This window comes from Cebus imitator, unplaced genomic scaffold, assembly GCF_001604975.1.
Source record: "Cebus imitator isolate Cc_AM_T3 unplaced genomic scaffold, Cebus_imitator-1.0 Scaffold387, whole genome shotgun sequence".
NCBI lineage: Eukaryota > Metazoa > Chordata > Mammalia > Primates > Cebidae > Cebus > Cebus imitator.
The window spans coordinates 671682-695394 of record NW_016107702.1 but is presented as its reverse complement, the minus strand read 5'-3'; the positions used below and the strand labels follow the sequence as shown (position 1 = coordinate 695394).

Below are 23713 nucleotides of genomic sequence, written 5' to 3'. Positions count from 1 at the left end.
ATCTCTATTTCTCAGGTGAGAGAGAAAAGTGAGGCACAAGGACACTAAGTGATTGCCCAAGGTCATAAAGCAATTAGGTGGCAATTAAAATTTAAACCAACTCAGTCTGGCATGAGAGCCCAAACTGTTAACCATTACACTATACTACCTACTCACATGCAGGAGTGAAATTAGACATCTATTAAGTTGTCTACATCTAGTTATAACAGGTTAACTGGCATAATATGTAGGTTGAGGAAGTGGACGTATTTTAAAAATGGAATGGTGGAGATCTGCAATGCTTGTGGCAACACAAGAAGCCATAATTGGGAAAATGGTCTAACCTGAATGACACCCTGATCTCCATGCATAGCCAGAACTTCCCCACCTGGGGACTTTACGTTATTTTTTTCATCAATTTTTTTTGAGTTATAATTTATATGCACTGTGTAGAGTTCTGAGTTTGGACAAATGTATATGCCTGGTAACTACCACTGCCACCACCCCAAAAGGTTCTGTGGTGTCCCTTAAAGCCAACCTCTACCCACTCAAAGTCTTAGGCCACCACTGATCTGCTTTCTTTCTGTTAGTAGAGACAGAATATCGCATAAATGAAATCATACACTCTCTATTATTTTTTTAGTCTGTATCCTTTTGCATACTTAGCAGGACATTTTGTGAGCTTTCCTCCAAGGAACAGATCCTTCTTCATATCCACAAATCCTATCTACCCTTCAAGGCTCATCTCAAATGATACGTTTTACTTTTTTCCTTACTTCAAATCCTAACCTGAATTATATTGAAGTATTTCCTCACAGTAGGTATATAAATAAAATCACATGAGTGTGGAATTTTTTCTACTCAAAATTTGTATGTTATCCACTTATAATCAATCAATTGTTATATTTACCAAGTCATATCTCTAAGTCACCTCTTTAAAGATCTTTAATATTTTTGGGGGGCAGGTTGACTTGCAAGTTTTGCATTTAGACATTTTATTTTCTGCGTAATATCTTGCCTTTAGTTCACACAACAGGGGAGATGTAGGTGAAAACCATTTCACCCTTAAGAGCAATGACAGGGAATTTTTAAAATGATAATCATCGACCCACAAAAAAGCAACATAAGTTAAAAGATAATTTAGATATTCGCCCCAGAGAGAACACTCTTTTGCTTTTAAAAATGTTTTTAAAAGGAACTAACAGTTCCTTTTAAAATGTAATATAAAATTTTATATTATTATTATTCAGTGTAGTAATACTTCCTATTTTTTTTTATTTGGGAAGTAATATGAGGAAAAAGATTAAATGAAGGGGAAGAGAAACAAAAAAAAGCTAGTAGAAAGATCTGAACATAGGAGAATTGCTTGGACCCAGGAGGTGGAGGTTGCAGTGAGCTGGGATCGTGCCACTGCACTCCAGCCTAGGTGACAGAGCAAGACTGTGTCTCAAAAAACCAAAATACAAACAACAAAAAAGATCTGAACATAGGAGATAACATATAGACACAAAGAGACTTGCAGGCTCACAAAGAAAACACCACCAAGAAAAACAAAGATCTAAAAGAAGGGCAAATACAGGACATACATACACTTAGAAGGTAACATATTCTTTTATGCCATAATATTCCCATCTTGTAGTCTTTTAGGGTATTTCCCCTAAAAGATTTTAAAGTCAAACTGTTTCCCATTATAAGCATAAATGGGAATCACCTCTTTGCACACATGCTAAGTTGCGTCGATTGAATTAAACTGAACGCTAGAGACTAGAAACCCCCGACTCTGGTCTAGGACTTCCAGCTCTTACACAGATAATGAAGGCCAGGTCACACAGATAATGAACTTGATGCTTCTTGTCCAATTCCTGTGCTAACAGCATGGGGAAGATCCAGGTCCTATTCCCTTCTTTAACCCCAGCCATGTTTTCTTATCCCCCTTCCATCTTCTTTGGCCCTCCCCACAATTTATCCCCCTTTCTCCAACTTCCAGCAGTACCAGCAATTCCTAGGAAAATCAACTCCATCTGACTTCTATCCTCACCACAGTTGCATGCCTGTTTCTTGACTAGAAAGTGTTGGTGTGAGAAGCAGGAAAGTAGGAAGCACACCTTGTGCATGATCATCCTGAGAGAACAAAGAAGGTGGCTCCGTACTTACATCCATGATGTTCCATTCAAACTTGATGGTGAGCACATGACCAAAGCTTGTCCAAACAGAGCCTAGAATACCTTGGCCACAGTGACTGATTCAAGAATGGATTGTTGGCTCAAGCAGTTCCCTGCAAAGGCCTCTAGGTAGTATTGACAGGTCAAATCAACTAGACTGCTATTCACTCATTCATTCACTCTGTGAATATTACAGTGTCAGGCATTCTGCACATAGTGCTGAACAATACAGGCATGGTTTAAACATCTTTAATATTTTTTTGGGTAGGTTGACTTGCAAGCTGAGAAGGGGTGTAAGAAGGCCTTGGGGGTCTCCAGGAAGAGGTCAGGTGGCAATAGTGAGTTGTATGCTCATAAATCACCTGCTAGTGCTACTTTTGAGGCATATGAGTTGATTGATTTATTTTTGGGGGGAGGAAGGGAAAGATCCACAAAAGAAAAAAATTGTGATTAACCCTTATAACCAGAATTTTAACTAATAAATGTCTATTTCAGTCAATTGAAGTGCTGTGGAAGCTTAAGCTGGGTATATAAACAGCAAAAATGAGGAGGCAAGAATAATCGGAAAGTGTGTTGTGGGAGTATAGTTTGAAAAGGCTTTCAGGGGAAAGTGGATTTTGAAAATGATTTAAATGTTCATGGCGGAAAATGATAGTAGAGATAAAAATTGATGGCCCTTCTGGTGTGGGCTATGGCCTATGCAAAGATGCTGTGCCAAAAATTAATAAGTGATTTGTGAAGAGGTGTCATGCAGGCTGGCTTATAGGGGAGTGACTGAGAGAAGGCAGACATAGAGTTCCAGCTGGAGACTTGGGTTAGATTATAGGTCTTAATAATGAGAATGAATAATTGCTAGTTATCTCCTGGCCAAGATCTCAAATTCTGGAATGCCCACCCAGCATCCTGGGTTCCTGAGGCTCAAAAGAGACCTACGCTAAGCACTCAGGACATTTTGGCCAATATCCCATTATTCCTCCCTAGAGCTCTGATCCCATTTTCCTATCTGTGCTCTCTCCTGGGGGGATTTTGCCAGACCATGTATGAGTCAGGAGAACATATCTTTACCCAGGCCATGGTTGGGTGAGGTGTCTGTGTAGTGGACATTTTGAATGTTGGCTGCTTTGCTCCTATTTCTTCCTCCTTTTGGTAATGGCATCCTGATGTCCCATTAGAGGTTCACCCCCCTCTTACTCTAAGTTTATGTAGTTGGGAGGACTCATAGCATCAAGGAGGAATCCATGACCTGGGAATGGTCAAAAAACTTGGTTTCTGGGACTTTTACAGGATATCCTGGGGAGCAAGGAGATCCTAGTTTCAAGATGCTACAGAGGCTGAAAATTGCTAACTGGGGAATGAAGAACAGAAAGATGAGATGAAAATACCTAGCTGTACCTGGAACACTTCTGATGTTCTCAGTAACACAACCCACTACATTTCCTCTTTTTTGTTGTTTATGCCAATTTGGTTAGGGCTTTCTATTATACAACTAAAAGTCCCAATTGTGACTGTAGCCTGTCATGGCTATTTTCTTACAGGTTCAAGCTCTGGTTTTGACCATCTGGATTTTCTTTCCTCATCTGGAAAAGGAGTAATTGGAGAGTAGAACTGCCAAGTTTCCCCCTTGAAGCCTGATTTCCCTTCAACCACATCCTGGTCTTGCAGTTTTTTTCAAGAGCTTGGGTCCTTCTTGCATTGGACATGAAAGGTAAGGAAGAAGAGATGATAATATCAGCCACCTAAAAGATTGTCCCTTTACTCTGCTACTTAAAACCCCACACCTTAACATCATCACTACTGAAGACTTCAGACTGCTTGACCTTTATTATAGCACCTCTATCTTGGCATGGTAGGGGTTCTGTGAGAAGAAGGAAACCCACAGAAGTTAGAAATTTTCGCTAACAGTGATGGCTGGGTGAGAGGTTCCCATACAAGAAGAGCTGGGAATTTGCAGATCCAGGCTCATTTGGCCAACTTAGACAGTCACTCCTTGTCTTTCATGAGAATCTCTACAGTGACTGATACAAGTTGCATGCTCTTTGCTTCTTGGTATCCTTCCCAAAGGGTTTGTGGTGGTTGGGTTCTGTATATAGAGGTGTTCTAGTTATCATTTGTAACCTAACTGATGGATTAATTAGAGGTATACTGAAATCCTACTATAATAATCACACATCTGTTTAGAGCTTGAAAGTTTACAAACTGTTTTCACATATATCATGTCATTTAATAGTCAGAAGAACCTTGGGTGGAAGGTAGGCTAGACATTAAGTCTGTGTCACAGATGGAGACACTGTGACTTAGAGCCTCAATTTGCCTAAGATCACACAGCCAGGAAATGGGGGAGCTGGAGGCTTGGACATTCCATTCAAATTCAGGGATCCCTGTCCTCTCCACTGTCATGCAATCTCTCTGACAGGTCAGTTTGGAACTAAGGAAAATACAAAAAGAATGTAAAAGATGATCTGGTTGAAAAAATAAGGCACATATGCAAGACCCAAACAGCTATTTAGGATATAAACTCACAAAATGAAAAAGATTATGATGTCTCTCCTGTGTGTAAGTCAAAAATGCAAAACAAGACTAAACAAATGTGGGAACTCTGCCTAAGTTCTGATTTTTTCTGTGATAATGAATTCAGTGCTCCTTTTTGAAACATTCAATATCAAATCTTTTTATAAAGAGTTTTGGGTTTCTGTGCCTTTGATTTGCTTTTGTCCTAAGCCGTGCTTAGCTGACCTGCTGGGTGGCTTGGTATAGGCTGTGGGTAATGTAATGGCTAAAGTGGTGGCTGAACACAATAATACTAGCTTTATGCCACTTAGTATATGGAATGTAATAGGTAGTAAACAAATACTTCTTAATACCCCACTCATTACTAAATCTGTTCTGGGATATTTGAACACTTTTAGGGACCATACTTTAGGTATTCTGAACCTCTGGACTATAGAACAGTTGAGTCAAGGCTTTAAATAGATAATCAAATTACTACCAATTTTTCACAAATCAGTTGCTCAAGATTTTAAAAAGCCACTTTGAATCCAAAGCTCCATTTAGTGGCCTCATTTAAAGGCTGCCCTTTTTCAGTAACTACTATCTTTCTTGCCTGGAGTTGCAGCCCAACGCTGCTTTCTTATGCAGCAAATTGCTATCTCAGTGAAGGACGCACCTGCCACGCCTCAACTTTCTTGATGTCTGCACAGGAGCCATTGGTGAAGAGCCCTCTCCCAGGTGAGCAGGTATATATATCTTGCAAGGCGTGGGCAATGGAGTAGACTGCTAAGTACACATTGTAGGATATCCGTAAATGTGTGTAATCTATGTAAGGGGTCTCGACACTGCTGATGTTCTCATCCCCTGTACAGAGGGGTCGGAAGGCTGTCGAGCTGTTGCTAAACCTGCCGCCACTTTCTTCATGACCTCTCAAAAAGGTGTCCATGGGTAAAGGTCCTTTCGCACCTTCTTGGAGGTGGCAGTTAAATGTTTCTTCCCAAAACTCCTTGGCAAAACCATTGTGGACAGACTTCCTGGGATGGACCTTCTTCAGGAATTCCCGGAACCCTGGGATCTGCCCAGCCTTCAGAGCGAATCCAATGGTGCCTCCAACCACATGGAAGTACTCAGGCATGGCGATCAGGGAGGAGCTGGCCCAGGCCTCACTGGCCAGCCAGATCTTGCCTGTGATATTGCGCCGGACAATCTCCTTGATGAGGGGCTCAAGGTCAGGGCCACTGGAGAAAACCACGATGACTTTAGCTGTAGAATTCTGAATCACCTCCACCACCTGCTGGATCTCTTCCTCATCAGAGTACTGGGAGATGAGTTCACTGAAGTCAATGCAGATGTCCCTTTCCTCAGCTTCCTCTCGGAATTTCTCAATCCCCGGCCTCCCATAGTCATCATCAGCTGCAATTGTGCCCACCCAATTCCAGCGGAAATACTCGATGATGTCTGCCATGGCGGTGGCTTGGTGCTCGTCATTGGGGATGGTTCGGAGGAAGGACTTGAATTGATTCTTGTTGCTAAGGAGTCTGCTGGACGAGGCATAACTGACCTGGCGAGAACCAAGGACACAATGAATGAGTGAATGAGTGAAGGAAGGAGGGAGGGAGGGAGGAGGTGCTAAGGGAACCTCCAGGCTGTTGTGGTGGTGGCTTTCTGAGCATGCCTTGGTCTCGTTTATCAACTATGCTGTTCACTGCGTGCAGGATGAAAGGACGAGGAAAAGCAGCATCTGTTCTACTCCAGCGTGAGCACTTAAGCACCTTTTGGTCTATGAGGGAGCATCCTAATTCCCAGTGGATGATTCTTCACAATGCTGCTTTCAAAATTGGGTCTGGCTATAAAATCAACCCAACAATAGTGGGATGTACTTAGCCTTTCTAGAAGAGTCTTCATGCATCATTTCATGTTTCCTCTAACTTCCTCTGTGCTGCCTCACTGGTCATAATATATCCATGTACATATCTTTGGCCTCTTGGGTCAGCTTCTGATCTGAACAGTTTAACTTCCCTTTACTGCAATAAACGCTTTGCCCACAATCCACTTCTGGAAAGAATCATGTTCCCTGTGGATTATAAACTTCAGGCTCTTCAGAGGAGTCCCAGGGAATTCCCTTTTCTTCTTCTACCTAATTTCTCTCTTGCCATCCTCTGGTTATTCCCCCTTTTCCCTCTCCTCCCCACACCCCAGTACTTTAGAAAAAAGTAACCTTAAGTGCAGTCATTTTTGAGAACTGTTTCTTTTAGCCTCCATTAGACCATCAGGCTCAATCCCCCTGCACCACAATAACAATGATGTATGTCATTAAATATCAAAAAAACCTCCTTTCCTCTCCATCCCACTATTGTTGGATTGATTTTTTGGCCAGACCCACTTTTGAAGGCAGCGTTGTAAAGAATCTTCTATTGGGAAGCACCATGCAGAGCCCTCTCCTTTATTCAGTTACAAGTGATGATTGAGCCTGCTTGACAGGCTTTTGATGTGGATCTCGAAAATCTTACAGAGGCTGAATAGGAACCCTGGAGAAGCTGTCTTGACACGTTTCCACTCTCTAAGACATAGCCATGTATGCATCTGAGCAAGAGTATGGACTACCAAGGGAAGAAAGTCTTGCACTTGATGTTAAGAGATTGTTGCTTAAAGAAGTAGCCAAATATCACGTAAAGCATTCGTTAGTGCAGAGCTTTCCCGCTTCTTTTCACATTATGGCAACACATGGAGCAAATGGAGGAAGCTGATCAACCCTGGTGGGAGTGCTCTGACCACCCAGGCCCCATCTGACCACCCCAAAGCTTGAGGGGATCCATATCTTGAGGGGATCCAAATGAGACCAGCTTTAGCTCATTTACAGCACTCTGTGTCATCATGGCTCACCACTTAGGAAGTTCCAAGTTATGGGATCATTTCTTCTGAAGAACAAAACATTTTTACAAAATAAACTTTTTTCTAGAAAATGAAGTAGCTTCATATCTTGTGTTCTCTAGTTTTTCCTGAGAGATTTTAAACTTCTTAAGAAAACAAGTTGAAGGTATTTGGGAGAATGTGTTTTTAACATTTCTCACCAATTGAAGCAGCTAGTTTTCTATGTCCAATATTTTTAAATAAAAATTTCCAATGTATTTCTTCTTATCAATGAAGTTTCTACATTAGAAACATAAAAGGCATTGGTCTGTGAAAAAATTAGGCCAACTTTACTAAAAAACAAGTATAATTTATTTCTGGCAAGTGATTTTATTTTAGAAGGTATAGTATAAAATGTATTATTTTTTCCTTCATCAGAACAAGCTATTCTTGAAATACCACAGAACTTCATGAGGCAGGTGGTTTAATTAAGTAATTTGCTTAGATTTTATTGTATTTTGAGAACTTGGTTAGCAGATCCGAATAACAGGCCTCTGAATCAGATTTTTGCAAATACAAAACCTACCATTAAAAAAAATCCATCCATTATTGCTTGCTTCTTGATTTTCTTTTCAAAAATAGGCCAAAAAGGCTTTAAAGGAATAAAAATAAAAAAAATAATATTTCTCATGGATATGTTCTCTTAAGGAATATATTTATAATTTTTACCAAGTTTTTAAAAAGCAACTCTAAAGTGGAGTAAATACAATTTTGTGTCCCTTAGAAACTTTTTTTATTGTAAGAGGGGAGAATTTCACTAATGATTCAGAAAAGTGTTCCAATTGCAATTTGTTCTAGCTGGTCTGCTTGTTCCATCCACTTGGTGGCGTGGCGGGCATGAGAAATACTCCTGGGCCCTGACCCAACCTGGCAGGGCAGTGGTTCCCAGCCCTGCTGCACATTAGACTCACCTCTGGAGCTTTAAAACCTCCTGACATCCAGGCTGCATCTCAGCTCAATTAAACCATGATCTTTGGGGAGTGGGACTTGGGCATCAGTGTTTTTAAAACTCCCCAAGTGATTCCAGTAGGTAGCCATGGCAGAGAACCCCTACTGTGGATAGACTTATATTGATTTGATTGATAATCGAAGCACTTTTATAAATTCAACTCAACCTTATCTTTCATCCAAACCGCAAAGAATTAACACCCTGCCCCCTTCGTGTTCTTTCTTTGCTTGACGTCTTAGCCTGTTGGCCATGGGGTAACAATAACTTACTTTAACTGTGTATCTAAAATAATACTGCATAATATGCTAAATTTAAACACACACAGCACATTTACTGATACAGTCTTTGTCATATCACTTTGGCACAAAAGTTACAAAGCCAGGGATTCCCCATGGGAAACACCTTTAATTCCCTGAAGTAAGGATTCCGTAAATGGTGACAAGACTATCTCTTGCGTCACGTATGTAAAGAGATAATGGCAATCACCAAAAAAATGGAGCCTCCCAACAAAGAAATGTAAATTTATCAAAGGTATCCTCATGAATTTTAAATATTAAACATTGAAAAAAATAAATTTAAGGTGTAATTTATAATTTAATTTCAAGCTTGATATAAGGATGTATCACAATTGAGCTGATTCTCCCACCCACAGACATTTAGGTTGTTTCCAATTTTTCACTATTGTAAAATGATATCATAGATTTATAAATATTAAACTGAAAAATGCTTTGCTCTATGGTGTTGAGGGGAAAAAGGTTATAAAATGGCATTTCACATTTGTTATCTTTTTTTTTTTTGGTGAAAAAATGCACCATTGAATGTTTATTAAAGCACTTACTTCAATAAACTGTTAGTATACGAAAATGCAACCATCTCTCCACCTAGGCTGAGTTCCTGCAAAGTGGAGACTGCTTATACATAGATACTCAATAAATATTTGCTGAATGAAATAGAATTTTCTCCATTTCTGGAATGTGCAACACAATGATTAAGTTTCTGTTTTGTGAGAAAATATGCTCTGCTTCCCTCTGGGCTAAAGTTTCAACTAGACAGTAGAGAAGCAGAGACTTTTAAGGAAATGGAATTAGGGACAGATATTTTTGATTTGAGAGGTGGGATGTACCTCACATGCTCTCATTCCCTTTGGTAAAAGCAGAAGGAAAAAATGCATTTACTAAAGGAATAGAGTGGGAAATAAATAATTGAATGTCTCTTTTTTAAAAAAGACAGTTTTATGCAAGGTACGTTTAAAAGAATTTTGGAAGAGTAATGAAGGTATCATTGACCTGGTGAACACTGGAGTTTCAGAAATCCCAAATGGTCACGATACAGCACACCAACTGCATCATAGATCTTTTATTTCAGAGATAGGAAAGTAGCAAACCACATGGACATTGGGCATGGCACCCCCAAGCCTGCTTCTTCTGACCCTGCTCCCAGGGCCCCATCTGAGAAGGCGCGAGTACCTGGGGAATGTAGAAGAGCCCCAGCAGATTGGCCACTGCCGTGGAGACGCCTGAGCCAGTTGCTCCCACCACAGCAATCGTAGAGGGAATGTGCTCTGAGCAGTTGCAGAACTCATCAAGGTTCAAAGAATCTATTTTGTTTTGAGCGACAAAACTCAGGGTGGCTTCCAAGGCCTTAGAAACGGTGTTGCAAGTGTCAAATATCCTGTATCCCAGCGTCAAGTTGGGAAGAAGGGCTGGGCTGCTGTTTATCTCCTCTATGGCAAATATCATGGCCTGTAACCAGCGAAACCCGCGGAAATTATACCTGGAAGAAAGAAGAAGTGGAAGAAAATGGGAAGCTTTCTAGTCAACAACTTGAGTAAAGACCAGGCAAAGCTGGGTTTGAACCATTGAACTATTACTACTCTCTGGCTTCATGGCATGGTCTATACAGAGCCCTCACTCTTAAAATGGGGATGACAAGGACGGGCCTGGTGGCTCTCATGCCTATAATCCCAGCACTGTGGGAGGCTGAGGCAGGTGGATCACTTGAGGTCAAGAGTTGGAGACCAGCCTGGCCAACGTGGCAAAACCCCGTCTCTACTAAAAATAACAAAATTTAGCCAGATGTGGTGTCAGGCGCCTGTAATCCCAGCTACACGGGAGGCCGGGGCAGAATTGCTTGAATCTGGGAGATGGAGGTTGCAGTGAGCTGAGATTCCACCACTGCACTCCAGCCTGGGTGACAGAGTGAGACTCCATCTCAAAATAAATAAATAAAAAATCAAGGGAGCTGACACTTGCCTCATAGGTTGGCTGTGCAGATGATGACATGAGATAATTATGCAAAGTCTTCATCAGGTGCCTCACACAGAGACAGGAAGCAATAATGATAAAAATAAAAATAAAAGATTGCTGTTTGTAATTCATTGGATAATTTGTATCTGTCTTCTCCAGTAATGAGTTTGAAGTAGCTGATGTGAAGTGCTTAAATAAAAGCAATATGTAGACGTACAAGAAAAGGACCAGGGGAAATATAAATAGATTAGGATATTAATATGTGGGTGCCTAAAAATAACCTCAGATCAGATTGCAGAGTCATACATTTAGACTATGACACTCCTGAAGGTCAAGGGGAAACAGACATGAATAATCTCATTTTTGTAAACAAATAACAAACATATGAAGGCTATACATAGACAGTAGTTATTCTGGGGTGTACAACTGTGGTCATTTCTGGGTAGTGGAACGTTGAGTTTTAAAATTATGTGCTTTTGGTTTATTTATACTTTGCATCTTAAAAAAATGAACATGCATTGCTTTTCAAAGAAGAACATTTTAACAAGTTAACAAGAGAAATAGGGTCAGTGACATAGTTTTCACTTCCCCAGCACTTTGCTCAGAGTGAGGGCTCAATAAATGTGCTGAATCAGTGTATTTGTGTCTAGAGGAAAAAACAGCTCTGCAGGTTCTTTCTTTATATTGTGAGTTTTGCTACTTGAACTCAGTGACAGTGACAGGAGGTGAGACATATGATCTTTTACACTCCATTGTATAGTTAGGTTCTCTAAGCTCTTGGTCTAACTTTAAATGTGACGTTTTCTGTTTACCATTTTCTTTTTTTTTTTTTTTTTTTTTTTTTTGAGATGGAGTTTCACTCTTGTTACCCAGGCTGGAGTGCAATGGCGCGATCTCGGCTCACCACAACCTCTGCCTCCTGGGTTCAGGCAATTCTCCTGCCTCAGCCTCCTGAGTAGCTGGGATTACAGGCACGCGCCACCATGCCCAGCTAATGTTTTGTATTTTTAGTAAAGACGGGGTTTCACCATGTTGACCAGGATGGTCTCGATCTCTTGACCTCGTGATCCACCCGCCTCGGCCTCCCAAACTGCTGGGATTACAGGCTTGAGCCACTGCGCCCGGTTACCATTTTCTTTATGTTTCCTTCATTTATCTGTTTTAAACCTACAAAGTTATTATAAGGTATTACAGATTTTTTTTACATTAAACATCTATGCTGCTAAGCTAATTTTATTATCTTTAACATAATTTCAAAAATATATTATTTTCGGGCAAGGCTTTTGCTTGATCTTAGGTCTGTATATACATAGCACATGTACAGCTCTGTGCAGCAGGGTACAACAGAGCATTTGTCCACACGGGTTATATGAAGGATACCATCAGCATCAGTGCAATTCTGCACTTAGTTTTTCTGCATTCACAAGAAACTTGTGAAAATGTTATCTAATTTACTAGCTCTCATTAGAACATGAACAGAAATCCAGTTTTGTTGGAACCATCCTAGTTTTCATTTTCATTTTCCAGCTATTGGGAAGAGCAAGAAAAAGTGCTGGATCTCTTCTGGAAGTTACAAGTCTCTCTGGAAGATGGGTCAAGATTTGGAATGGCAGTCATAGTCTCCAGTGTAGATAGGGGAGGTGGTATACAGTCCCATTGTCTTCTGCAGAAGTCAGATCCTATTTGAAAGACATGTTCCTCGCCCCGAAGACTATATTCTAAAAGGGTCACAATAAATTAGGGGGCATCAGATGAAGACAACCAGGATGATGAAGGGTCTGGAAAGCATATCATGGGATGAGAAAACAGACTATGTGGCTTGGAGAAGAAAATATTTGATGAGATATAATAGCTCTCTTCAAGTGGCTGCAGAGAGAATCTATTCAGAGAGTTAGATGCATTCTGTCTTAGTAGGGTGGGATGAGGGGTGGGGAGAGTGGCGATGGGGGATAACGTTCCTATGCAAAAGACTTTCTAATGGCAGTAGTTCCAAAATGCAATGGACTATGTTTTACATTTTGAAGATGCCTGGGTCATGCTGACTGTGGTGGTTTCTTTCAACTTGAATGCCTTTAAAAAAAAAAGAAAGAAAGAGAGAGAAAAAGAAAGAAAGAGAGAGAAAGAAAGAAAAAGAAAAAGAGTGAGGCAGCCAGCACTCAGATATTACCATTCAATTGAAGTATGTAGGATCAGTGGGGGATTTTACCACTCAGGTTTGCAAGACCTGCAATAAATTTCCTTCTAGGCACCTAGTCTTCCATTAAGCAACACTGCTGCCAGGCGAACGATAATAACTTGGTCACCAAATGACCACTAGGTATTTTAACAGGTCATGTGTGGATTTTCTACTCAATATAATTGACATTTTATTTAAAAAGAAGTCTTCAGGAAAAAAAAAAGGCAGATTACAGGGGGCAATAAGCTTCAGCATGATTACCAATTAATCACTATTTTTGAAAAGAGAGAACAAAGTTTGAAAAAATTATGTTGCATTTGGTGTAGCTTTTCTCCAGCCACTCAGAAGAGAAGAGACTGGTGGATTAGGCCCCTCTTCTTACCTGATACATTCCACAGACTCCGGCCTTGATTTGAGATCTTGATCTTTGGCTGCTACTCCAAAATGAATAGGAAAGAGTCCCCCAAGGATAATGTCCCCTTTCTTTTGGGCTCGCTGGTCGGGTCCATAGGCAGAGGTGTGCCAGGTGAGTGCCAAGAGGACCCAGCAGCAGCTATAAAATGCCATGGTTCTGCCCTCTCTCCAGGGTGAGGGACAAGACAGCTAGGAGTTTGGAGGCTCCCAGAACTTTCCCCCTTGGAGCAGTTCACTCCCTTCAGTGGGGACACATGTCTACAGAGTGATTAATGAAAGAATAGAAGACGTGGTGTTCGAATCTCCATTTCTGCCTTCTTCACTGCAGACTTGTAAGGTGGGTGGTCCTTGAGTCTTTGGAAGCCACATCACGTAGGGACCTTCTGTGATGCCTTCTAAAAGAAAAGAAAGACAAAATGGATTCAGCAAAACCTAAATCCCATCTTGTTATGACTACTGCGACTGAGGTGGTTCAGAATTTCCATTTAGAGGGGCCTAGAGGTGGCATATTGAAAAGACCTGGCTTGGAGTCACATTTTTACAGCACTCATGTAAAATACAGGAAATGTCAATTGCCCATATTGGGGAAGAACTGTGTTAGGTTATGAGAGGTCGAATTTTAAAGAGGCCGTTGATAACCTAAGACCTCCGCTGGTGCTGATGCTGGATTTTAATCCATTCATTCTCCTGTGTGAATGAGGTGTAAAGTTGGCCTATTAGTAGCAGCAGCTCCTTTTGTTATAATAATATTACCGGTATTTTATTCAGCATGTAAGTTCTTACGGAAGATATAGAATGAGGCCGAGTGCAGTAACTCATGTCTATAATCCCAGTATTTTGGGAAGCTGAGGTAGGTGGATTGCATGTGGTCAGGAGTTCAAGACCAGCCTTAAAAACATCATGAAACCCTGTCTCTACTTAAAAAAAATCAAAATTAGCTGTGCATGGTGGTACACACCTGTAATCCCAGCTACTTGGGAGGCTGAGGCAGGAGAATCACTTGAACCTGGGAAGTGGAGGCTGCAGTGAGCCGAGATCATGCCATTGCACTCCAGCCTGGATAACAAGAGTGAAACTCTGTCTCAGAAAAAAAGAAATACAATATAGAATGAGTCATATTTAAGCTTAAATCTGACTTGGAACCAAACAAAAATGTCAAAAAAGACCACTTATTCTTTATTTTTTATTTTAAATGTATTGTGTTTTTATGTTTTTATACTATTATTTTATTATTTTTTCAGATGGAGTTTTGCTCTTGTTGCCCAGGCTGGAGTGCAAGGGCGCGATCTTGGCTCACCACAACCGCCACCTTCTGGATTCAAGCAATTCTCCTGCCTCAGCCTCCCGAGTAGCTGGGATTACAGACATGTGCCACCACACCTAGTTAATTTTGCATTTTTAGTAGAGATGGGGTTTCTCCATGTTAGGCTGGTCTGAACTCCTGACCTCAGGTGATTCACCTGCCTTGGCCTCCCAAAGTGCTGGGATTATAGGCATGAGCCACCATGTCCAGCCTCTTCTTTATTTTTTATGATAGGTTCCCTTTTTTTGCGCAGGTCTCTGGTTCCAGTATGCAATATGACACTCTGTAAGCCTTTTAAGAATAGTTCTTGTACAGGATTCAGAGAAATAATGAATTACATTGTGTTTTATAAAGATCAACAGATGGATATAGGAGAAACCCTCCTGCTATACCCTTAGTAGAGTAGGAATTCTGCTCTTTCAGTCTCCACCCTTTCTCACTCACCCTGTGAGTCAATTACCAATTACAGGTTGATGGGGCTAAATATCCAGCCTATCTTGAAGTTCATGGCCAAGCACTGGACTGTCAACTGGACATGGCCACCTGGATGTTCCACAGGTGCTTTGAATGTAACAGGCCCTAAACTCACCTTTACCGAACTTGTTTCTCCTTCACTGTTTTCTATCTCAGAAGATCACATGCCATCCACAGAGACACAAAATAAGGAGCCATCTTTCCCTCCTTTCTGTCTCATCATTGTCCTTCATATTTAAACAACCCCCAAGCCCTATAGATTCTACTTCCTAAATCTCTCTGGAATCCATTTACTCCTCGACATTTCCAAGACTATTTTCAGTCCACCATCACTTACTTTCTTCTTTCTTTTTTCTTTCTTTCTCCTTCCTTCCTTCCTTCCTTCCTTCCTTCCTTCCTTCCTTCCTTCCTTCCTTCCTTCCTTCTTTCCTTCCTTCCTTCTTCCTTCCCCTCCCTCCCTCCTTCCCTCCCTCCCTCAAAAGAAAGGAAGGAAGGAAGGAAGGAAGGAAGGAAGGAAGGAAGGAAGGAAGGAAGGAAGGAAAGAAGGAGTCTGGCTTTCTTTCGAGACAGAATCTGGCTCTGTTGCCCAAGCTGGAATGCAGTGGCGCCATCACAGCTCACTGTAGCCTCAACCTTCCAGATTCAAGCAGTCCTCTCACCTCTGCGTCTTGAGTGGCTGGGACTACAAGCACATGTTACCACACCTGGCTAATTTTTAATTTTTTTGTAGAGATTGTCTCACTCTGTTGTCCACAGCTGGCCTTGGACTCCTGGGCTCAAGTGATCCTCCTACCTTGGCCTTCCAAAGTGCTAGGGTTGCAGGTGTGAGCCACCATGCCTGGCCCTACCATCATTTTTAACCTGGATTCCTGCAACTATTTCTTAACTGGCATTCCCATATCCACTTTTGCTCTTTTGCAATTGGCAAATCTTTGGATGCCACAGGACAAGTGGTTTGGAACACAGGCTCTGGCGTTAAACTTGGCTTTGAATCATAGTCCACTACTTTCTAATATGACTCTGGGCAAGTCACTTAATGTCTGTAATCTAAACAAAATAATGCATGAAGAGCCATTAGCACAATGTAACTAGAAACTCACAGAAAATGCTGGCTTTAATGAATACCCTTCCACTGTTGTTAGACTTCTTTATGAATGTCACACTCCAAACTTGCTGAACTTATTTCAGTTCCTCAAGTACATCAGGCTTTTAAAATGCTCAGATGTCACACAGGCTGTTCCCCTCCTTGGTCCCTCTGGCCTAAACTAGGCCTATTAAACTTTCAGTTTCCAGATGTTTGTAATTCTGGGTGTGACTGAATGAACTGTGGGCCTTTGGGTGAATGAGGAAAAGAGCTCCGTCTGGGGCACACACAGCTTTGAGTCAAAGTGCACATCTTCAGTGGAACACAGGTTGGATTTTCACCCACATTAACCCCTCAGTTGTACAGTGAGCAATTTGCAAGGCTTTTGAAGGAGGACTTCCCTGAACCCTTAGGTGAGGGAGGTCTACCTGTAAGAACGTAGTCTCTTATGTCTTAGATCTTGGAACTTCCCTCTTGGAAGGTTCATCACACTTTATTATAGTTATGTTCATAAATATCTGATTCCAGAGCCAATCTCTCTTTTTTTTTCTTCTTCTTTTTTTTTTTTTTTTAGACGGAGCCTTGCTCTCTTACCAGGCTAGAATACAGTGGGCAATCTCAGCTCACTGCAAACTCCGCCTCCCAGGTTCAAGCAATTCTTCTGCCTCAGCCTCCCAAGTAGCTGGGACTACAGGTACGCACCACCACGCTCGGCTAATGTTTGTATTTTTAGTAGAGACTGGGTTTCACCATATTGTCCAGGCTGGTCTCAATCTCCTGACCTCATGATCTGCCTGCCTTGGCCTCCTAAAGTGCTGGGATTACAGGCGTGAGCCACTGTGCCTGGCCCCAGAGCCCAATCTCTTAATGGTTGTCACATGGCGCCTCTTGCTCCTTAGGAATTCCACCTTTTCCTCTAATACCATTCTTAGCAGAGGGTGCTGGGCCTCAGGTGGAAGAAACACCCCAGCAGACACTCAATTTTCATGGAATTGCCTCCTGTAATGTATGAACATCCACGGCCATCCCACTTTTCTGACCCTGGTCCTGCTTTTAGATTTTTGGCTTCATTCTTTGGATCTGGTCATATGTTCACTCATACATATAATAAATACATGTGCTGGGAATATAAAGGTGACAAACACATGTTTATATCCTCAGGAGCTCCCAGTCCAGTGGGTAGGCACACTGGTCTAAATGATCAGAAGCTAACTTAACTCAGGAGTGAAAAAAAAATTGTAACTTTTTTTTTCTAAATTCAACTTTGCCCTCCAGCACTTACTTAGTACAGTGTCTGAAATAGTAAATGCTGAATAAATGTTTGTGAAATGAAAGCATTTAAAAAGAAAGTACTTTGGAAAGAGATAGAAACTAGCATTTATTGATCCAGGCATTGTGCCAGGTCTCTTAAACATTCTATGTATTTTATACTTCACAACCATTTTGTAATGAGGGTAATACCAACTCCACTTTCTAGATGGGGAAATGGATTCTTTGTATATTCAGCTTACTCGAGTGAGCAGTTCTGGCACTTGACTTAAGAATGCCTTAAGAATTCAGAATTTTAAGGAGTCCCGTGGACTGAATTAGGTAGGAGAGGGAACATTATAACTGGCTAGGGTTAGTCACTGACACCTGTTAAATTTTTCCTGTGAAATATTAACTACTTGGAGAACTTTATTAACTTAATTAGTTAATTCAACAAAAAATTAATGGCAAGAAGGAATAGAGAGATTTGGGGTCAATTTGCAGCAGTTAACTCTCTCAGTCTAATGTATTCTTCAAACCACCCTTCTGAGTCCAATTACCAGGGTTGAATTTGCTTTCAAAGCTAAGATTGTCCATCTTAGCTAGATCCTCCATTTCCCTGTCCTCCAACATCCAGTCCCCGGTCCTGTGATTCTGTCATTGCTTTCCATTGTGGCTTCTCCTACCCACTCCTGTGACCAGTGCCTTTGTCCAGGCTCCCATCACCTCCCTCTGTGTTGCAAAAGTTTTCTTTTCTTTGTACTTGACTCTTGTTTGCCCCTCATCCCTTCTCTCTGCTTCCTCTGTTCTGCTGCATGGAGGTAGATATGACAGCTGGAGACCATCTTGAACAAGGAGCTACATCCTAGGGAATGAGCTAAGCATTTCATAGAGCAGAACCTTAATATTGATCTTTTGCATGACAGAGAAAAAAAGCTTCTTGCTAGTTTAAACCATTGTTATTATATATACATATTTCTTACTGTAGTTATCTCCAACACTATCTAGCTAAGAATCACAAATAAACTCATTTGTTCTCCTTACTATACATTTATTCCACTTAAATCACATATAATCATGTTTGCCCTCCTGCAAATGAGTATTACAAACAAAGCTGAAGCTACTATTTGTTCTTTCTCTCAATGGTAGCTACATCTTGGAAAAAGAAATGACCCGTGCAGCAGCTGCTTTTATGTTTAGAAGGTTCTTGACATCAGGAGGAGTGTTTCAGTAGGCATAGGTAATGGCTTATTAGGCTCTTCAGCCAAGGATCGGATGTGAGAGCAGACCAGTCAATGGGTTTTAAAACTCCATTCATGGAGTTATAAATTCATGCAGTGATTTACTCATTCAAAAAACATTTATTGAGCTCTCTCTGTGCTAGATACCAGGGAGTGCAAGACACCGGGGAAAGAAAGTTGAAATTCTTGCCTTCAAAGTGCTCATGGTTTAAAAAGAAACAGAAGGATGTATTATAAGGATGGTGATCTAAATGCTACAAAGAGGCATGGATTAAGTGTTGAGGGAGCACAGAGCAAAGAGTGATGTTCTCTGTATGATGATTGCTGGGAAAGAGAATTAAGTCAAGGTGGGGACCAGAAACTTCATGGGGGCAGAGCCTGTCTCTTTTCTTCACCATTGTTAACTAGTATCCAGCACAGCACCTGGTACAAATGATTCACAAATATTTGTTGAATGAATGTATGAAGTGTGACCAGTAAAGAACAGAGACTGGTTGGGCAATTCCTGGACAGGACAGGGAAGGGGTCACCCCACGAGACTGATAGTTCCTGTAGGCAAAGGCTTCATCATGATCACAGCTGCTTCCTCAGCATCAAACAAGGAACCTGGAAAATGTCTGTTGAACTTGTTGTCCAAAGAATAGGTACATGGCTAATCCAAGTTCCAGAGTCAAGACAAGTTAACAGAGGATATCAAAACAAAGTTAGGAGTGAACACTGCCACATTTCAATTTTCTTCCAAGTAAAAACCGCCCCTACTCTCACCTCTTGGCCTCAACATTTCTGGAAACTGTGAATCTCTAGAGCAGAATAATTTTGCTTGCATTTCAAATAGAGAAAACCCAGGCACAGACCTTCTAAACACAAAATCACTCAGTTAAAGGCACAGCAAGCTCAAAAGCTACTATTTCTGAATTCCTAGATTGTAGAAAAGAATTCTAGGTTGCCTAGAAAAAAGATAGCTATAAGACCAAATTTGATTTCCGGTGGAGAGAATTTATCTTCATAAGGTGAGTAAACTGCTATGTCTCTGGTTTATTCCACCACAATCTTTGCCCTCTTTTGTCACAATTATCATAAAAGTACTAACAGTAGGGTTTGAAGCCACTATTGCAGAAAGGTGAAATGTGTATGTTTTATTGAGGGTGAACAGGAAAAATAAACCTAAAAAATTTCAATCAATACTCGCTAACTCGTGTACCTCGCTGTGGCCACAGCTTCCTTTACCTCTTGCTGAAGAGACATCCATAATATGAGTTTCTATACACAGCTGGTGCACATTTGCCAAAGAATGATGGACCTCTTACCTGCCATCACCAATACAGCCATTCCTAGTTCTATATCAGACTTCATTCCTTCTGTACCAAAGCAAGGCACATCTTGTTTTTAAATGAGGGCCCTCTTTCAGCGCTGGGGGAAACACACAAACTGCCCGGTCACCCTTGGCTGCCTCTTGCAAGCCCAAGCCTGGCTTCTGCCGTCTGCCTGCCAGCTGCACACGGTCTTGCCCTCCATCTCCCTGACAACAGGTGTGACTTTTGGGGAGTCCATGCCTCATTTAGCTCTGGTAATGGCTTAATTGAGTCGGAAAAATGCAAAGACAGGAGCGTAATGAAAAGCAGCTGAGCTGGGTTCTTGTGAGTCATTGGAAAAAGCTATCAGGGAAGTGAGGGAAAGGGATGAATAATAGCGATGAAGAGCAGCATGGTGCAGAGCAAAACGGGGAGGCAGAAGCCTAGACAAAGCAAAGCAAGGCTGTAAATAGAGGAAGCTGACATTCATTAATGCCGCATCCTGAGCTCCTTGAAAACAGGGCCAGGTCTATCCCATCCGTGGCCTGGAACATGGAGGGGCTCCATGATGATGGTTGAGTGGATGCATACTTGTGTGTACTGCCCACAACATAACAAACTCTGTGTCCATCATATAGAGCTGAGTAAGTTGCTGGGGACACAGGCAACAGGAAGTTAAGAAACTTCTTGTCCTGAATTGTTTCCTTCATGCCTTAAGTCAGCTCTGCTGATGGATGCATGAACACCTACACAGTTAATGAAATGGCTCATTTGAAAAGCGAAGATATGCAACTCATGTTTTTATAAAGAAAAATGCCAGAGCCTCAAGTCCTACACAAAAGAAACATTTCCATGGAATAACATCCTGGGATTGCCTTTCCAAATCATAATGAACCCTGACTACCAGGGTGGTGTTTTTCAGTCTGGTGTCCCAAGATGTGTCACCACGAAGTGTTTTGGGGTAAAACAAATTTCGGAACTAATGCATACTTTGCCACAGGGACACATATGCCTCCTTAAAGGCTCTGAGAAGTCCTGCAATAAAGATTACTACTTATTTTGCTATGGGACATTTTTTCTTCCCTGAAGGAGACTTTTTATGATGCTGTGAAACATGGGCTTGGAAGTGCTGACTGAGTGGAAAGCATGAAGTTCACAACCTGAAATTCTCCCATTTCTTTAGATGTATCTTTGGGGAGATATGTCTGCCCCTCAATGGGCATAGCAGTTTTTGTAATCCCAGGTATGAAATTCCAAAGGGTAGTATTGGAAAGAAGGACTCAGGTGGGGTGGGTGATGCTAATGCAAACTTCGAAGTCATTCTCTGGTCTCAGGTATATGTTTCTGTTCCCTTCTGCTCCAAGGGATGGGTTTCTGTTGTATATAGGAAGTTGTACACTGAGCCTTTCCCCCGCCACTTGCAACTCTCCTGACCTCACCCAGTGTCTCTGTTTGAGGACCACTGGGGACATGTGGTAGTGTGCTGGTAAACTGGATTCTAAAGGAAAAGCAAGCCCTGACTTGTAGTGTTTGCTAAATATTCCCACCATGGTCAGTTTCAAGCTACCAATGGTTTAACAACATATTTGTAAAAATTCTGGACATTTAACCATTGGCTCTCAAGAGCTGGTAGAAGCCTGTTCTAGCATATCATGGGGACATCTTTCTAAGCACATGGAAATTCTGGTTTTCTTTGGAAAACTCAGCCCAAATTGTTTTATAGGCATCACAAATCTTTCTTCTCCTGTTTCCCTCTTTGTTTTGAGTGTTAGGAAGCTGTGAGCCAAATTTGTGGCTCAACTGTAGCTAAAATAGAAACCGAAAGCATGCATATTAGTGTCCTAATATTACCTGGGAATTATTTTAAATTATTGCACGTTTTACTCTGATTTTCTCACCACATTAAACCCTTCATTTTTATTAAAAGCAATAGGGCTATAAACAGAAAAACAAACTAATAAATCTGGAGTTTTGCTGTGAGCAATAAAAACTGTCCCTAGTTGAAACTCCCTGTGTAATTAACAGGAAATGGGGCTGGAAAAGTCATTCTTGCTTTATTAATTGAGTGGGTAGACACACCAGGTCATTAATCTAAAATACATAATTTTGGAGGTAGAAGGGACCTGGGAAGTTTACCTGGTTTACACTGAAACCTTCTGACTCATGAATGTCTGAAACATTGCGGTCAATTTCATCGTGAACAGGAGTTGGAATTCACAACTCATTGCAGAACTCTGTGAGGTTTAGTAATCAAAAGGCAGCCTTCTTAGTGAAAAGGGAAGTAATTTTTTTCCCACTGATTTGTCAGTGAACAGTTTGTCTTTAAAATGTCAGTTTAGGTCTTCAGAGGACTACACTTACTTTCAACTACAGCACAGAATCTATTTATTATGAGAATTCTTTTAGTTTTAATTGGATCACAGGTGCACAAAATTGGATTAATCATAATCCTTGGTTGATGATACATCCTCATTCTTGGTCTAGACCTGACTCACTTTTATTTCTCGAGTTACTTTTAATAATTAACCTACCACCTAAAAGAAAACATCCACAGTATGTAGTAACATAGGTAAACTACTGGTGGGTTCCTGTCTTGCATCTTGTTCTTGTGCCTCTTCCTACCAAAGAAGCCATTATCCCGAACCACATGCTGATCACTCCTCGCTTCCCTCCCTCCCCATCCTTTTAAAAACTTCATAAATCATAAGACAGAAAGACTGGTAGGATACACACCAAAATGTTAAGGATGATTAGATCTTAGTGATGGAATTCTGGTTTCTTCCCTGTTTTATTTTTTTGTTTTTGAAATTTAATAAGAAACGTGTACACTTGGTCCTTCATACACGTGGGTTCTGCAGCCATGGATTCAGTCAACTGCAGATGGAAAATGTTTGGAAAAAATGAATGGCTATATCCATACTGAATATGTACAGACTTTTTTCCTTGACATTAATCCCTAGGCAATACAGTATAACAATTATTTATGCAGCATTCACATTATATTAAATATTATAAGTAATCTAGAGATAATTTAAAGTATATGGGAGGATGTGGATAGGTTATAGGCAAATACTATGCCATTTTATGTAAGAGACTTGAGCATTTTATGTAAGAGACTTGCAGATTTTGGTATCTCAGGGGGATCCTGAATTAATCCTCCATGGGTACCCGCAGTCAACTATACCACTTTATGTGGGAAGTAGAAAAGTTCCTTTTTAAAGTTTCCTTTTTGTTAAATCATCAGTGTGCTAATAACTCTTTGTTAAGCCTTATCCTATGTAGCTGTTAGACATGCCATGCTTACAGGCAGGTGGTACATTCTATGTCCTTGTACTTTAACCAAGATATCTGTGCTGGATGTGCTCATAGGCATGTCCCAGCTCTCCATTGCTTTTACCTGTTTAGAGAAGTTTTAAGTTGTTAGCCAACTGGGTTTTAGTTTAGATTGTGAGGTCTGGCTCCAGGCAACGGAGATTGGACACAGCAGTAAGGATAACCCCTGGACACAGCAGTAAGGATAACCCCAAATGCATAAGGAATAAATTTGTGTGTATTCCCTTTGTTCTCTGTACTCTGGTGGCACAATGGCTATGGGAGTACCCTTCCTGCAACCCAGAAAGTAAAAATTGCGTTGCTGAAAGACCCTTTGTCTCAGTGCTAATTTTTCTTTGCGGCACTGAGCATCTATTTCCAACACTTTAAATCAGAAAATGTGTTGTAAAATGTTACTAAAACAATGGCTATATGA

The 23713-nt window shown here is 41.0% G+C and overlaps 1 protein-coding gene across 1 annotated transcript in view; it reads right to left on the bottom strand.

The window, feature by feature from the left end:
* Positions 1-20128, bottom strand: part of CASR (calcium sensing receptor) — a 37013-nt gene extending 16885 nt beyond the window's left edge. The window contains exons 1-4 of the mRNA XM_017508169.2: positions 19981-20128; positions 13292-13718; positions 9954-10260; positions 5305-6189 (exon numbers count right to left, since the gene is read on the bottom strand). Of these exons, the coding sequence (XP_017363658.1) occupies positions 5305-6189; positions 9954-10260; positions 13292-13476 (1377 nt within the window). The 5' untranslated portion in view covers positions 13477-13718; positions 19981-20128. The remainder of the gene's footprint in view (positions 1-5304; positions 6190-9953; positions 10261-13291; positions 13719-19980) is intronic.
* Positions 20129-23713: the final 3585 nt, after the last annotated feature.